General features: G+C 46.9%; 1 protein-coding gene across 1 annotated transcript in view; it reads left to right on the top strand.

Moving 5' to 3' along the window:
• Positions 1–2083: 2083 nt before the first annotated feature.
• Positions 2084–15411, top strand: part of LOC124551194 (G-protein coupled receptor moody-like) — a 141007-nt gene continuing 127679 nt past the window's right edge. Inside the window, exons 1-2 of the mRNA XM_047126182.1 lie at positions 2084–2245; positions 12217–12384. Coding sequence (XP_046982138.1) covers positions 2084–2245; positions 12217–12384 — 330 coding nt within the window. The remainder of the gene's footprint in view (positions 2246–12216; positions 12385–15411) is intronic.

Raw genomic sequence — 15411 nt, forward strand, 5'->3', positions numbered from 1 at the left:
GCTGTTGTGTTGTTTATTTAGGGTATTTCTTCATTTTCATTTACGGTCATGTCGGGATCAGTGTTCTGATTCCATCTCGGAATCAGTGCTGCTTTCCACGCTCTGGATTCCTTCCCGCCTTTGCATATAGGCACGTTGTCTGTCTCGTACGCGGTGGTCTAGCGGTTCTAGGCGCTCAGTCCGGAGCCGCGCGACTGCTACGGTCGCAGGTTCGAATCCTGCCTCGGGCATGGATGTGTGTGATGTCCTTAGGTTAGTTAGGTTTAAGTAGTTCTAAGTTCTAGGGGACTGATGACCACAAAGTCCCATAGTGCTCAGAGCCATTTGAACCATTTTCTGTCTCGTACATACACTCTATAGATCGCTTGGGATACATCGTCAGTGAGTGTGTCTAACATGGTCCATTGGTCTTGGTCTCTGAGCATTGCGTGTATGGTGCCTTGAATATTGTTGAGGTTTAAGTGTATTGTGAAATGCCTGGGCTAGCAGGACAGAGCGGATTAGGTTGTGGAAAGAGGCCAAAATAAGTTGCTGTCAGTTGCACTCAACATACAAACTTCATTTATCAACACACAATATCACAACAAGGATGCAAAACACTCAAAACTTTAATCGATCCCCTTTCATTAACTTTAGATCGGCTGAAGGCCACACTCAAAACCCAAGACACAAGGCCTAAGCAAGAAATTGAAATACAAGGGCCGGCCGGTATGGCCTAGCGGTTCTAGGCGCTTCAGTCTGGAACCGCGCGACCGCTACGGTCGCAGATTCGAATCCTGCCTCGGGCATGGGTGTGTGTGAAGTCCTTAGGTTAGGTTTAATTAGTTCTAAGTTCTAGACGACTGATGACCTCAGATGTTAAGTCCCATAGCGCTCAGAGCCATTTGAATCAAAGTACGCGCGACGGATACTTCCTTGCTGCTCCACACCAACCGACCGACTGGTCACACACCGCACAGCCGGAAACTATATCCGCCACACCAAAGATAGTACAGCAGTACTAGTATCGATACACGCTGCTGCTGCCACTCACAGGGAGGACAGCAACATTATCGCGATAGCCGCAGGAGAAATAAAACCACAAGACTGCAACCAAGGTTTAACCCAAGACAAGGATAACTCGAGCTAGCCACGGCTCATATTGTGTGTCTGATGTTGGTATATCGTCCGCAGAAAAAGACAACGTGTTCTGGAGAGCTTCCTTCCCCTCACGTGCACGTCGACGTCTTCCTCAGACTCACCCAGTTTCGTGGGATAAGGGCCGTGTCTTGTTAAGAAGTGGAACCTACCGCGGCTGGGATCCATATGTTTTAGTCTCTCCCTTACATCGGGAAAGAAATGGTGCAGCCAGCGGCCGGTATCCCCTGTGTCCCGCTCACCTTGCCAGGTATCCATCCAACAGTTTTTTTGTTGGCGTCTCGTGTCAATTTGCACTCCAGTGATCTTTCGAACCTGGTCGCACCTTCCCACCTTAAGCCAGTGCAGAGCCGCTCTGTATCTTATCGTAATGTGTGTATTGGGTAGATTCTTAGCGCCACACAGAGTGATACAACTGAGGTGGTGCCGAAAGCTCCTGATAGCCTGCCGGCCGCTGTGGCCGAGCGGTTCTAGGCGCTTCAGTCCGGATCCGCGCTGCTGCTACGGTCGCAGGTTTGAATCCTGCCTCGAGCATGGATGTGTGTGATGTCTTAGGTTAGTTAGGTTTAAATAGTTCTAAGTCTATGGGACTGATGACGGCAGATGTTAAGTCCAATAGTGCTTGGAGCCGTGTGAACCTAATAGCCTAAGCAAGCCGCTCCTTTGACGAGGGTCCGATTTGTTAATTGGCTCAATCTGTGAACCCATGCGCTGGCGGCGAAGCTAAATAAACGATGATAATGCATCCGACGAGAGCACAGATAGAGACATCGGCGTTGTGGAGCAGGTGCGTCCTGCTGTCCTCGAGTCATCCGACCAGAGCGTGTGCCCCTGGCGCGCCACCGCCTGTCGAGTGTACGGTGGACCTCAGTGCGCACCTCCCCAGCTGTTTCCCGGACTACCTGTCGGCCGTGATTGGCCCTTCCTGCCACGTGCGCGAGCGTGTATGTGCGTGAGTGCGGCAGCCGCCGTGGGGGCGGCGTTCCCGCCGCCTGGGGCCCCCCATCCGGTGTGCCGGCCGCCCCCAGGAGGCGGCCAATCAGCGCCAATCTTTGTTCCAATCGCCGCCTTCCGGGACGCGCTGGTGGCGGAGGCTGGAGGTGCGGCGGTAGGCGGAAGGCGACGCGGGTGGCAGGTGCCTGGACAGGGGCTGTCCGTCACTGGTGGGAGCTCGCCGCACACGCCGAGGCTGGCTGGAATCACTGGCGACTGTAGCTGGAGTCACGAACGGTGGCTGGCGAGTTTACGCTTGTTCTGCGCACCTACGTCGCGCCTACTGTGACGGCCAGTGAGCGTTCAGTGGTGTTCTGGGCCCTCTGCTCAGAATGCCGTAGCTTAATGCTTGGGTTAAACGAGATCGTAGCCAGGTGTTTAGTGAATCTGTATTCCATTTGCCGCTGATGGTGGTGATAAGTGATAAATTCTGCCTAAGTGAGGAAAAGGCATAATTTGCAGCTTCGTTAAAGCGGAAGGCACTGAAAGGTCTTCCTTTCATGTTAATTTCTTAAATCTGTTGTCATTTACAGCATACATTCCAGTTCTAAATTTACTGTGGTGTTCCTGACTCTATCTGGGAGGAGACTGAACAGTGGAATGTGTTACTTTTACACATAAACAAGAACGATCTCTCACACTACTACACTTCAAAACACAGTTTATATGTAATCCATGTCACACAGTGTCATACGGAACCTACATCCGCTTTCTTTTATATACTGTATATGATAAGATACTGTCATCCCCCTTCCCTTCTGTGTGAGAGGATGAATGAGCGCATGTATTTCTAGTTGCATGCTGGATGGTAGCAGACAAGCCTGTCTGCTAGAGAACAGTAGGACCAACGTCGGAACAGCTAGCTACGCTTTCTAAAAGCAGAGAGGTTTCTATCCTTAGTATGGTCCTGTCCGTCCCTTGTCATGTTGGTATAGGAAGCTGCCTCTCTGGTCACTTCCGTCTTGTATACGGAGCCACCCTTGGTAGGAGCCCAGGTCAGTCTGTCCGCGGCGATCGTCTGAAGTGGTAAGATCTCCGGCTAAGCGCGTCTTTGCTAAGTCTGTAGGACAATCGGTTTCTTAAGTTCACCCTAACTGAAAATTTAATCACCTTTATTTCAGGTTTAGATCTAAAATATCTGATGTTATCTTAAATTGCAACGCAGTGTAATTCGAGTGTGAAGTTCAGAATATCTTCCAGTAGTTGCTTTGTCACTAATTTGTGAGTAAAGTGGAACCACGTCTTGATGACCCGTAACTCTAACTAAGATCATCAATCTTAAATGCGAATGTGCGTGAGATTATAACGTCTCGTCTTCACAGTATTTTTCAATATAACAACTTTTCTTTATGTTCAACCCACGTGGAGTGTATTTTTGTGAGACCAGTACCACGTCCTTTGACCCATCAGGTTAATAGTAAGACGATATTAACCAGTTCGAGATTTTTCTTTTGTAAATTGCGTTTCGATGTAATTTATTTTAATTGTCAAAATTATTGTGGAGTTACACTCCTTGTGTAAATCAAGTTGACCACGTGAAGCATGTGGTGTAATCATCAAAGTAGCCCTCAGCTGTTCTTTTCGGGAAGATTTCACAGAGAGTTAGTATGAATTTAGTATACCAGTGTGTGGTAATTTCATGACGGACAGGATTGCGCTACGACCGTAACTTCTTTGGGTGAAAATTGAATCGGTTGGTTGTGGTTAATTTCCTCTTGCATATGTTTCAACGTTCTTCGTGTGTTATTTTATGAATGCAGTGTTGTATGTAGTCTCCCATTCTTGGCTCCATAATTGATGTGTTCCGTAAGATTACAAACTCACATTTTCACAATCCTAAATAAGGCACCAGTTTAGTTTTGAATGAAGTTTAATATGCTGAAATTTTAACGGAACAATGATCAATGTTAAAATAAATGTCCAAATATAAACTGATTTATTTCTTTTTATTTAAATTCTCTTTTTATATATATATCACCGGTTGTCGTAAGATGACTATTAAAAGATGATAATTAATATTAGTCTGGTTGGGAATTTGGTAAGCTAGACTGGATACCTGGTGAAACAGTTGCTCAATAATGCAAGGATAACTTCCCCAGATAGCACACAGCTTTTAACCCGCTTTTATTATCTTGAATGTCAGCACCGCTTTCAGAACAACTTAATGCATCAACATTACAGCACGTGCATGCGCGTACCGCGACTGTGTCTTGGAATAGTCGACAACGCCCACCCTCGTCCGTCCGTGCATGCGCGACCCGCCATCGTTCGTGGATAGGAATACAGCTCTGGAGACAAATCTGTTGAGGTGCTACGAGAAATGGTTCAAATTGCTCTGAGCACTATGGGACGTAACTTCTGAGGTCATCAGTCCCCTAGAACTTAGAACTAATTAAACCTAACTAACCTAAGGACATCACACACATCCATGCCCGAGGCAGGATTCGAACCTACGACCGTAGCGGTCGCGCGATTCCAGACTGTAGCGACTAGAACCGCTCGGCCACTCCGGCCGCCTACGAGAAATGGTTCTTGAGTTCAGTCGAGGGGTGACAGCAGCGGAGGCAGCACAAAAACATTTGCGCGGCGTATGGGCACCGGACAGAGCACGGTAAGGAAATGATTTTCTTCTTTTAAGGAGGATCACTATGACATCAGTGATTCTCCAGGAAGACCTTCGGTGTTTCACGAAGATCGTTTGAACCTAGTAATCCATTATCATTCACGTCAGTGTATTGGAGAACTGGCAAATGTGATGACCTGTGATCATTCCACCATCGTGCGAAGAGTAAGGAGGTTCAAAAATCGGATGTATGGGTATCGAATGCTCTAAGCCAAACTCATAGAAATCAGCGGATGGCTATACGTGCATCTCGGCTTGCTCGTCATTAATAGGCTCGTGAGCAACATCGACCATTCCTATCCTCTGTAGTTAGTGGTGACGAAGGAAAGAAAGGAATGGTTGAGCCAAACAAAGGAACAACTCCGAGTACAAAGACCTGCGTGCATACACAAAGGATAATGTTACTCTTGTGGTGGAACATTGTGCGTCTGGTGTACTACGAATCGCTTTCCCGAGGTGCGACTACCACTGCCGACATTTATTGTCAACAACTGAGACGTCTTGCAGACGCAGTCCAAGAACAATGACCGGGAAGACTGCGTGGAGTGATGCTATTCCAGGACAGCGCCTGCCCACATGCTGCTACACTGACAAAAAGCACCATACAGGGGTTGGATTGGGAAGTCATTCCTCACGCACCTTACTAACCTGATCTTGGGTCGTCAAACTTTCACGTTTCTGCTCTCTATCGAACAAGCTTCAAGGAACTTTCTTTCCGGATGAAAATGTGCTCCGAACATAGCTATACGTGTCATTCGCCTCGAAACCATGCGATTTCTACAGTCGCAGACTCGAAAAGTTTCCCCAGCGTTGGCAGACTGTTGTAAATAGTGTGTGTTGTGTTGTGTTCATTGACCTTACCGGAAAACGCTACGAACTTAGGTACTAGCCCAACAGTATACGAGTTTACATAATAACATAAAAGTCTCTCTTTGACTTTGCCCCCTTGCGTTGTAAGGAAATGAAGGCTTCTGCTGTCATGGTATTAATGCTTGCCCCACTGTGTCTGTCTTTGATGCGTGAAAGACTCACAGGCGTACATGATGTTGCTCTCCAACAGTATTGCGCCGTATTTGATGACCCTGAGGAGAAAATACTATTTCAAAGTATAGCTGAATTCTAACATAAACTATATCTACATACCGCTTCAATCGTAGAAAGCTTCGGGACTGGTTTAATACGCTACTGGCCATAAAAATTGCTACACCAAGAAGAAACGCACGTGATAAACGGGTATTCATCGGACAAATCTGTCATACTAGAACTGACATGTGATTACATTTTCACGCAATGTGGGTGCATATATTTTTGAGAAATCAGTACCCAGAACAACCACCTTTGGCCGTAATAACGTCCTTGATACGTATGGGCATTGAGTCAAACAGAGCTTGGATGGCGCGTACAGGTACAGCTGCCCATGCAGCTTCAACACGATACCACAGTTCATCAAGAGTAGTGACTGGCGTATTATGACGAGCCAGTTGCTCCACCACCATTCACCAGACGTTTTCATTTGGTGGGAGATTTGGAGAATGTGCTGGCCAGGGCAGCAATCGAACATTTTCTTATCCAGAAAGGCCCGTACAGGACCTGCAACATGCGGTCGTGCATTATCGTGCTGAAATGTAGGGTTTCGCAGGGATCGAATGAAGGGTAGAACCACGGGCCGTATCACATCTGAAATGTAACGTCCACTGTTCAAAGTGCCGTCAATGCGAACAAGAGGTGACAGAGACGTGTAACCAATGGCACGCCATACCATCATGCCGGGTGATAAGCCAATATGGCGATGTCGAATACACGCGTCCAATGTGCGTTCACCGCGATGTCGCCAAACACGGATGCGACCATCATGATGCTGTAAACAGAACCTGGATTCTTCCGAAAAAATGACGTTTTGCCATTCGTGCACCCAGGTTCGTCGTTGGGTAAACCATCGCAGGCGCTCCTGTCTGTGATGCAGCGTAAACGGTAACCGCAACCATCGTCTCCGAGCTGATAGTCCATGCTGCTGCAAACGTCATCGAACTGTTCGTGCAGATGGTTGTTATCTTGCAAACGTCCCCATCTGCTGACTCAGGGATCGAGACGTGGCTGCACGATCCGTTACTACCATGCGGATAAGATGCCTGTCATCTCGACTGCTAGTGATACGACGCCGTTGGGATCCAGCACGGCGTTCCGTATTATCCTCCTGAACCCACCGATTCCATATTCTGCTAACAGTCATTGGATCTCGACCAACGCGAGCAGAAATGTCGCGATACGATAAACCGCAATCGCGTTAGTCTACAATCTGACCTTTATCAAAGTCGGAAACGTGGTGGTACGCATTTCTCCTCCTCACACGGGGCATCACAACAACGTTTCACCAGGCAACGCCGGTCAACTGCTGTTTGTGTATGAGAAATCGGTTGGAAACTTTCCTCATGTCAGCACGTTGTAGGTATCGCCACCGGCGCCAACCTTGTGTGAATGCTCTGAGAAGCTAATCATTTGCATATCACAACATCTTCTTCCTGTCGGTTAAATTTCGCATCTGTAGCACGTCATCGTCGTGGTGTAGAAATTTTAATGGCCAGTTGTGCAAAAAAAAAAATAGATAAACGCTATGATGGTGGTTTTTGTAGCTTCATGTGTTTTACGTGGTCTCTCCCTCGGTTGACTACAACGCAAAGAACGTTCATACAACCTCATTTGGGCCGCTAATGACCATAGCAATTTTGCGCCCCAAAACCAAAACAAAAAACCTCATTTGGGAATTGTTCAACTCGCACGTCACATGTAACCTGCATGTCAATTAAGTCGTCCAACATTCGACGCTTCATGTGAATTTTTGCATTTTGTCTTTTTCTGGTAGGTTCATATCGATCACACTTAATTATTTGTTTCGCTTCGAGAAAAGCCACGTCCGAGTTTTGCATTTCAATGAAATCAGGGCAGACGTCCAGATGTTGGTTTTTCTTCGGGAGTCAAGTTGTGGAGGATACACTTCACATTTTTATCTCCTTCAAAACATTCTGGAGAACGTCTCGAACACCTGATTTAGAGACGTTGCTCCACTGCGATTAGTGACGTAACACTGTTGAGACATGACGTTAACTGACTGCTCACTACTGACCAGTCGAGTGCTCGCCTATAATTGTCAGGTGTCAGTTCAAGCTGCACTCACATTCACTACGTCGGCGTCGCTTCTACGGCGGCAATGAAGTCAGTCACAGAATATTTTGGACGAACAACGTGCATGTTCTGAAAACCACTGTGAAAGTGAAGCGCGTGCCGACGCATAGTCTACTTAGCATGACACCACATGTTACGACCATCCCTCGTCCCAATGGCGTATTGAGTGCGGGAAGAACAACCACTTAAAAGCCTGTGGTGCATGCACAATCCAATAAAGGATTGTGCGTACAGTGTACACAAGGACTCTGCAAATAACTTTCGAAGAAGGGATCATAATTAAAGTGTACAAGACTTCGTATTCCGTTAGTTTCGTTTTGACCTTCGAGCAGTCGTTGGTAGGTCCGCGCCAACAGCAGATTTCCGGTACAAGTAATATCGGCCCAACGACGTTTGGTGGGACAACGCCATTTACAGCTGCGGAGCTGATTCGCTTGCTGGCGCATGTTGTGTTATCCAGGAGTTTACTGAACGTAACCTCTTCTACAGTACAATTGCTGGCTGTACAATAGATGTAGACGTCCGTCGATCTAGCCGGAGATGCGGTTCCTCCCGGTCGGCTGGTACTTCGATCGGCGGTGCAGTACACCGGCTTCGGTGATATCTTCTCGGAGACTCTGCTATAGCGGTTGCCATTAGCAGCGAACGAGGACTGGTCTGCCATCGACCGGCCGGGCCTATATAGTGAGCTGGAGCCAATATAAACCCGGCGTAGAAATCCGTGGCCGGATATGTCGCGGCGACCTGTGCAGGGAAAGGATCCTATTAATCGACTGGAATCTTCGGCGTCTTTACCTGATGTTTTCGCCTGTTTGGCTGTTGGTTTGTTTCCCTCATAGCGTGGCTGTTATGCGGTGCTGCCTGCCATTTAGGGGAACCCGATGGCAGACAGTACAGCGTACGACCGTGTAACGCGAAGTTTTCGAGAATACTGTGAGAACAGACAGATGATATTGTGAAAAGTTCCGAATCGACCCAAGGTACAAGGGAAAATGCTGATGTCCTTGGAACATCCATAGAAGCATTACTTCGGTTTATTTGCAGTGTAAACAAAATAAAAATTGAAAAAATTTCCGTACAGGACTCGAACCAAAGACTCACGGCTTACCATTCTGTACTCTTTCAGCTCTGCTGACCGATCCCAGGAAACTGTACTGACGTACTCTGAGGTGACAAAAAGTCGTGGGATAGCGATATGCACACGTACTGATGACGGCAATATGGCGGAGACACGATATAAGATTCCAGTGCGTTGGTGGAGCTGTCATTTGTACTCAGGTTATGATGTGAAAAGACTTTCGGCCTCATTGTGGCCTCAAGACGGGAATTAACAGACTTTCAAAGCGGAGTGGTTAGTTGGAGCTGGAACTTGGAACTTGGCTCTGAGCACTATGGGACTCAACTGCTGAGGTCATTAGTCCCCTAGAACTTAGAACTAGTTAAACCTAACTAACCTAAGGACATCACACACATCCATGCTCGAGGCAGGATTCGAACCTGCGACCGTAGCGGTCTTGCGGTTCCAGACTGCAGCGCCTTTAACCGCACGGCCACTTCGGCCGGCAGTTGGAGCTGGAAGCGGTGGACATTCCATTTCGGAAATCGTTAGGGAATTCGATATTGCGAAATCCACAGTGTCAAGAGTGGCCTTCCAGTAACGATCGGGAGTAGCGGCGTTTGCGCAGCCTCATCAGTGCTAACAGACAAGCAACAGCGTATGAATTAACCGCAGAAATCTGTGTGGAACGTACGATGAACGCGTCCGTAAGAATAGGGGGGACGAAATTTGGCGTCAGTGGAGTGTGGCAGCAGACGACCGACGTACGTGCCTTTGCTAGCAGCACGACATCGCCTGCAGCGGCTCTCCTGGGCTCGTGACCATGTCGTTTGGACCCTAGCTGACAGAAAATGCGTGTCCTGGTCAGGGGAGACCCGATTTCAGTTGGTGAAAGCTGATGGTAGCGTTCCAAAAAGGCGCAGACCCCACGGACCCATGGACGCAAGTTGTCAACAAGCCACTGTACAAACTGATGGTGACTCCATAATGGTGTGGGGTGTGTTTACGTGGGACAGACTGGGTCCTCTGGTGCTACTGAACCGGTCATTGTCGGCTACTCGGACACCATTTGCAGACATTCGTGGACCTCGTTACCAAACAACGACTTTATGTCACCGGACCACAATTGTTCGCAATAGGTTTGAACAACATTCTGGACAATTCGAACGGACTGATTCGGCAACCCGGATCACCCAGCACGAATCCCATGCAATATTTACGGGACGTAATGGAGAGGTCAGTTCGTGCATACACTTCTGCACCAGCAACACTTTCGCAGTTACGGACAGCTTCAGAGACAACAGTGGCTCAATATTTATTCAGGGAACTTAAGTCCATTACAGGAAGAGTTGGTGCACTGTGCCGGGCAAAAGGAGGCCCGACATGATATTAGGAGATATCCAACATCTTTCATCACTTCACTGCAAGTGTCCGCCCCCGGTAGCTGAGTGGTCAGCGCGACAGAACGTTAATCCTAAGGGCCCGGGTTCGATTCCCGGCTTGGGTCGGAGATTTTCTCCGCTCAGGGACTGGATGTTGCGTTGTCCTAATCATTATTATTTCATCCCCATCAATGTGCAAGTCGGCGAAGGGGCGTGAAATCGAAAGACTTTCATGCGACGGACGTTCTACCAGACTAGAGGCCCTAGTCACACGACCTCACTGCAAATAGCTCATGTCTTGTTCGACCAACGCCAAAAATGCTGTTTTATCTGAACTGTTAGCCACTTAGAGCTCCCACTTCTGTCAGAACCATTTCTGGCCAGACCTTACACAAAATCATAAATTTCAACCAAATCCGTAATGACGAGTTGTCGCATTGCCCTTGTAAATCCAGACAAGTTGTAAATTACGAAAAAGAAACTGCTGAGCGTTTTGAACGGTTGCTGCGTGGTGCAATTTTTTCCACTCACGCAATGGAGATCGCAGCTATCGGCGCCTGGCGCATTCCGCCACAAATGTAGAGGTTCCTCGAGAAGAACGACCCCACGAACCTCGCGTAGAAAACAGGCGCTACAGGCAGGTGGAACTCTGTGTGTGTTAATACTGCACAGTGTAGTGCAGGTTTTATATATATACCGGGTGATCAAAAGTTCAGTATAAATTTGAAAACTGAATAAATCACGGAATAATGTAGATAGAGAGGTACAAATTGACACACATGCTTGGAATGACATGGGGTTTTAGTAGCACCAAAAAAATACAAACGTTCAAAAAATGTCCGACAATGGCGCTTCATCTCATCAGAATAGCAATAATTAGCATAACAAAATAAGACAAAGCAAAGATGATGTTCTTTACAGGAAATGCTCAATATGTCCACCATCATTCCTCAACAATAGCTGTAGTCGAGAAATAATGTTGTGAACAGCACTGTAAAGCATGTCCGGAGTTATTGTGAGGCATTGGCGTCAGATGTTGTCTTTCAGCATCCCTAGAGATGTCGGTCGATCACGATACACTTGCGGCTTCAGGTAACCCCAAAGCCAATAATCGCACGGACTGAGGTCTGGGGACCTGGGCGGACAAGCATGACGAAAGTGGCGGCTGAGCACACGATCATCACCAAACGACGCGCGCAGGAGATCTTCCACGCGTCTAGCAATATGTGGTGGTTCTAGCGCGAACGCAATCCCGACTTCCAAAAATTATGCGGCAGAGGAAAGCAAATTTTTTTTATTTATTTGTGAACATAACATCGCTACAATAATACATGAAGAGAAAAATGGTATTGTGAATAGCTGGTCAATATTTCACGTAACCGAAAATCTTTAAAAAACAGAACTAAATCAAAAACAACTGAAATGTGTGACAAGTTATTCACAGAGAGCTTTTTGGTAACAATACTAAAAAAAAAATCAGAATGGAGAGAAACAAAGGGGACACTTCTAGCGAAATTATTCACTGTGCGTTGAGCGTCCTCTGATATCCGTATAAGAGCGCGACCGATAAAGTGTTGGCAAAATGTTCACTGTACTGCGGTGAACTTTGCAATCTTTGGTGACATTCCCACAGGTAGACCATGTACTGCACAGGGTCACTGAGTTGTAACTCAAAAATGACGTAGGAAGTGTGTCCCAGTATCCAGGCCACGGCGTTGCCCTTCGTTTTTGGGTGCAGTTTAAGGTCAGGAAGGATGATCCACATTGGAAGGTGCAGTCTGTCTCGGTGCACCGGGCACTCAGTGTGTCTCCCCGGGTGTTTCCCCGTCTACTGTGCGCCGCAGCTTCCGGACGCGGCCGCTAGAGGCGCGGCGGTGCCGATGCGTGCCGGTCCCCAGAGACCAGGATTTATCGGCCCCGGGCGGCGCTCGCCGGATTCCCTGAATTGTTTCGCGCCGCCCGCCGGAGCATCCATTGCCGGCGCCTTCGACAGCTCACTGGCGCTGCTGTGTGTGAGCTGCCCTCCCCCGCCTCCCCCCTTCCCCCTTCCCACCTCTCCCCTCCCCCCTCCCCCTCTCCCCTTCCCCCTCGACCCTTCCCCCAGCCCCCCTTCCCCCCTCCACCCTTCCCCCTTCCCCCAACCCCCCTTCCCCCGTCCCCCCCCTCTGCCATGTCTCCGCGCCTCGTCTACCGCTAGGCCGTCCGTGGACTGGACTGCCCGTCTTCCGACAAAAGAAACTGCACACACAGACGAGGTGCACGGCGATCTCATTGCGTTACGGGCGGTCCCAAAAACGAGAACGTTCACTTCCTACGTCCAGAGAGACGATTTTCGAAAGGGACAGACTCTTTCCAGATGTGAGGCGTGTTTCTTCGGGTGTCTGCCGGCAGAAATTTTCCATATTTCTGACGCCCTCTCTCGACAGTCCAACCAACCTGCAGTGATTCGCTCGCTCTCCGCTGGTCCAACCTGATAGCGGTCCCGCACATCTACATCTACATGGATACTCTGCAAATCACATTTAAGTGCCTGGCAGAGGGTTCATCGAACCACCTTCACAATTCTCTATTATTCCAATATCTTTCCGTACGAGCTCTGATTTCCCTTATGTTATCGTGGTGATCGTTCCTCCCTATGTAAGTCGGCGTCAACAAAATATTTTCGCATTCGGAGGAGAAAGTTGGTGATTGTAATTTCGTGAGAAGATTCCGTCGCAACGAAAAACGCCTTTCTTTTAATGATGTCAATCCCAAATCCTGTATCATTTCTGTGACACAGTGTCCCATATTTCGCGATAATACAAAACGTGCTGCCTTTCTTTAAACTTTTTCGATGTACTCTGTCAGTCCTGTCTGGTAAGGATTCCATACCGCACAACAGTATTCTAAAACAGGACGGAGAAGCGTAGTGTAGGCAGTCTCCTTAAAAAGTCTCTTACATTTTCTAAGTGTCCTGCCAGTAAAACGCAGTCTTTGGTTACCGTTCCTCACAGCATTTTCTATGTGTTCCTTCAAATTTAAGTTGCTCGTAATCGTAATACCTAGTTGTTTACTTGAATTTACGGATTTTAGATTAGACTGATTTATCGTGTAACCGAAGTTTGTAGGATTCATTTTAGCACTCTTGTGGACGACCTCACACTTTTCGTTGTTTAGGGTCAACTGCCAATTTTCGCACAATTCAGATATCTTTTCTAAATCATTTTGCAGTTTGTTTTGATCTTCTGATGACTTATTAGTCAATAAACGACAGCGTCATCTGCAAACAAGCGATGACGGCTGCTCAGATTGTCTCCCAAATCGTTTATATGGATGAGAAACAGCAAAGGGCCTATAACACTACCTCGGGGAACGCAAGAAACCACTTATGTTGCACTCGATGACTTTCCGTCAATTACAACGAACTGCGGCCTCTCTGACAGGAAATCACAAATCCAGTCACATAACTGAAACGATATTCCATAAGCACGCAATTTCACTACGAGCCGCTTGTGTGGTACAGTGTCAAAAGCCTTCAGGAAATCCAGAAATACGGAATCGATTTGAAATCCCTTGTCAATAGCACTCAGCACTTCATGTGAATAAAGAGCTAGTTGTGTTTCACAGGAACGATGTTTTCTAAACCCATGTTGACTGTGTGTTACGTTCGAACACAATATATGTTCTAAAATCCTGGTGCATATCGACGTTAACGATATGGACCTGTAATTTAGTGGATTACTCCTACTGTAATCGGTTTTCAAGTATCTGCTCAACAAGTAAATGGCATTGACCTACAGGCTTTAATCAGGTTTTGCTCTTCTAACACCACAATGCGAAATGGTAAAGAACACCGAAACGATTTAACGTCCGCACTACTAAACTGCCAATCGAGAAACATTTATCAAACACACAATCTCCTTTAAGTACATAGGTTGACTCTTACGAAAAGACAACACCAACCAGCCACTTTTTTGCTATGCTATTTATTTATGTAAATAACGCCGTTACCGGTTGCGAACCGAAAGGGTCATCTTCCGACGGCTATTTCACGTTAAGATACATTTTACATTAGCTTCTACTCTTTGTTTTCCCAAATGATGAAATTGCTTTGGGTAGTGGTGTCGTACAACCAAAACAAGATGAGAGACAGTGTCTTTTTAACTTTGTGTCTCGCAACTATTTTTAATGATGTAAGCAAATTATTCTAGTAAAGATGTTTTGGTTACTTATATTCAAAAATCCGTGCCATTACGTTCCTGTGCTGACTGCTTGGTGTAATGGCCACCGAATGAGCCACATTTCCTACGTCTACGGTACAGAGGATATTATGCCTGAAGACGCGCGAGTTGAGTTTCGCATGACAGTTGTTTTTGGAAAATACGCTGATTTCTGTGGATCAGAATATCATGCACCAGGTAGGTCGTAATGCAGTCTTGTTTTTATACCACTCATTGTCCAAGATTCGTAGTATTCGTGCACACAACAAGTGTAGAGATGCGTGTTCACCCCTTAGCTCCTAATTGAATCACTCTTAGCTCATTTATCTGCTCTGTATGAAGCTGGCGGCGGTTACAACTAGTCATAATAACATTACTCCATAATCATAATCAGCAGCAACAACACCATCATCTATTTATCGTGCTCTTTTGGGTAAAGGACTCTCGCAGATTCCCAAGTTCGTTTTTGTGTCTCGTCAGACTATCTTCCATTAGCTCCCTATATCGAGTAATGCAAACATTCTCTCCTCCTTTCATCTTCTTATATTTTGTTTATCCGTGTTTCCATTCCATCTTCAGTTTCTTATCGTTCATTATCACATTCTTCCCAAATGAACTCCAAGCCACTTTTGCCCTCTTGTTCATTTTTTAAAGTATACATCCGATTGTTTTCAGTTGTCCTAAGTATACTAATTCGTCAACTGTTTCTATAATTTTCCTCATTAGTCTCCACTATTCTTCTATCGGAATACTGACTGTACATTATTTTTGTTGTACAGTAATCAGCCCTCAGGCCTACTGTCACACCTCCTCACGTCTACATGCACATCACTATCCTGC

This window comes from Schistocerca americana, chromosome 9 (genome assembly GCF_021461395.2).
Source record: "Schistocerca americana isolate TAMUIC-IGC-003095 chromosome 9, iqSchAmer2.1, whole genome shotgun sequence".
NCBI lineage: Eukaryota > Metazoa > Arthropoda > Insecta > Orthoptera > Acrididae > Schistocerca > Schistocerca americana.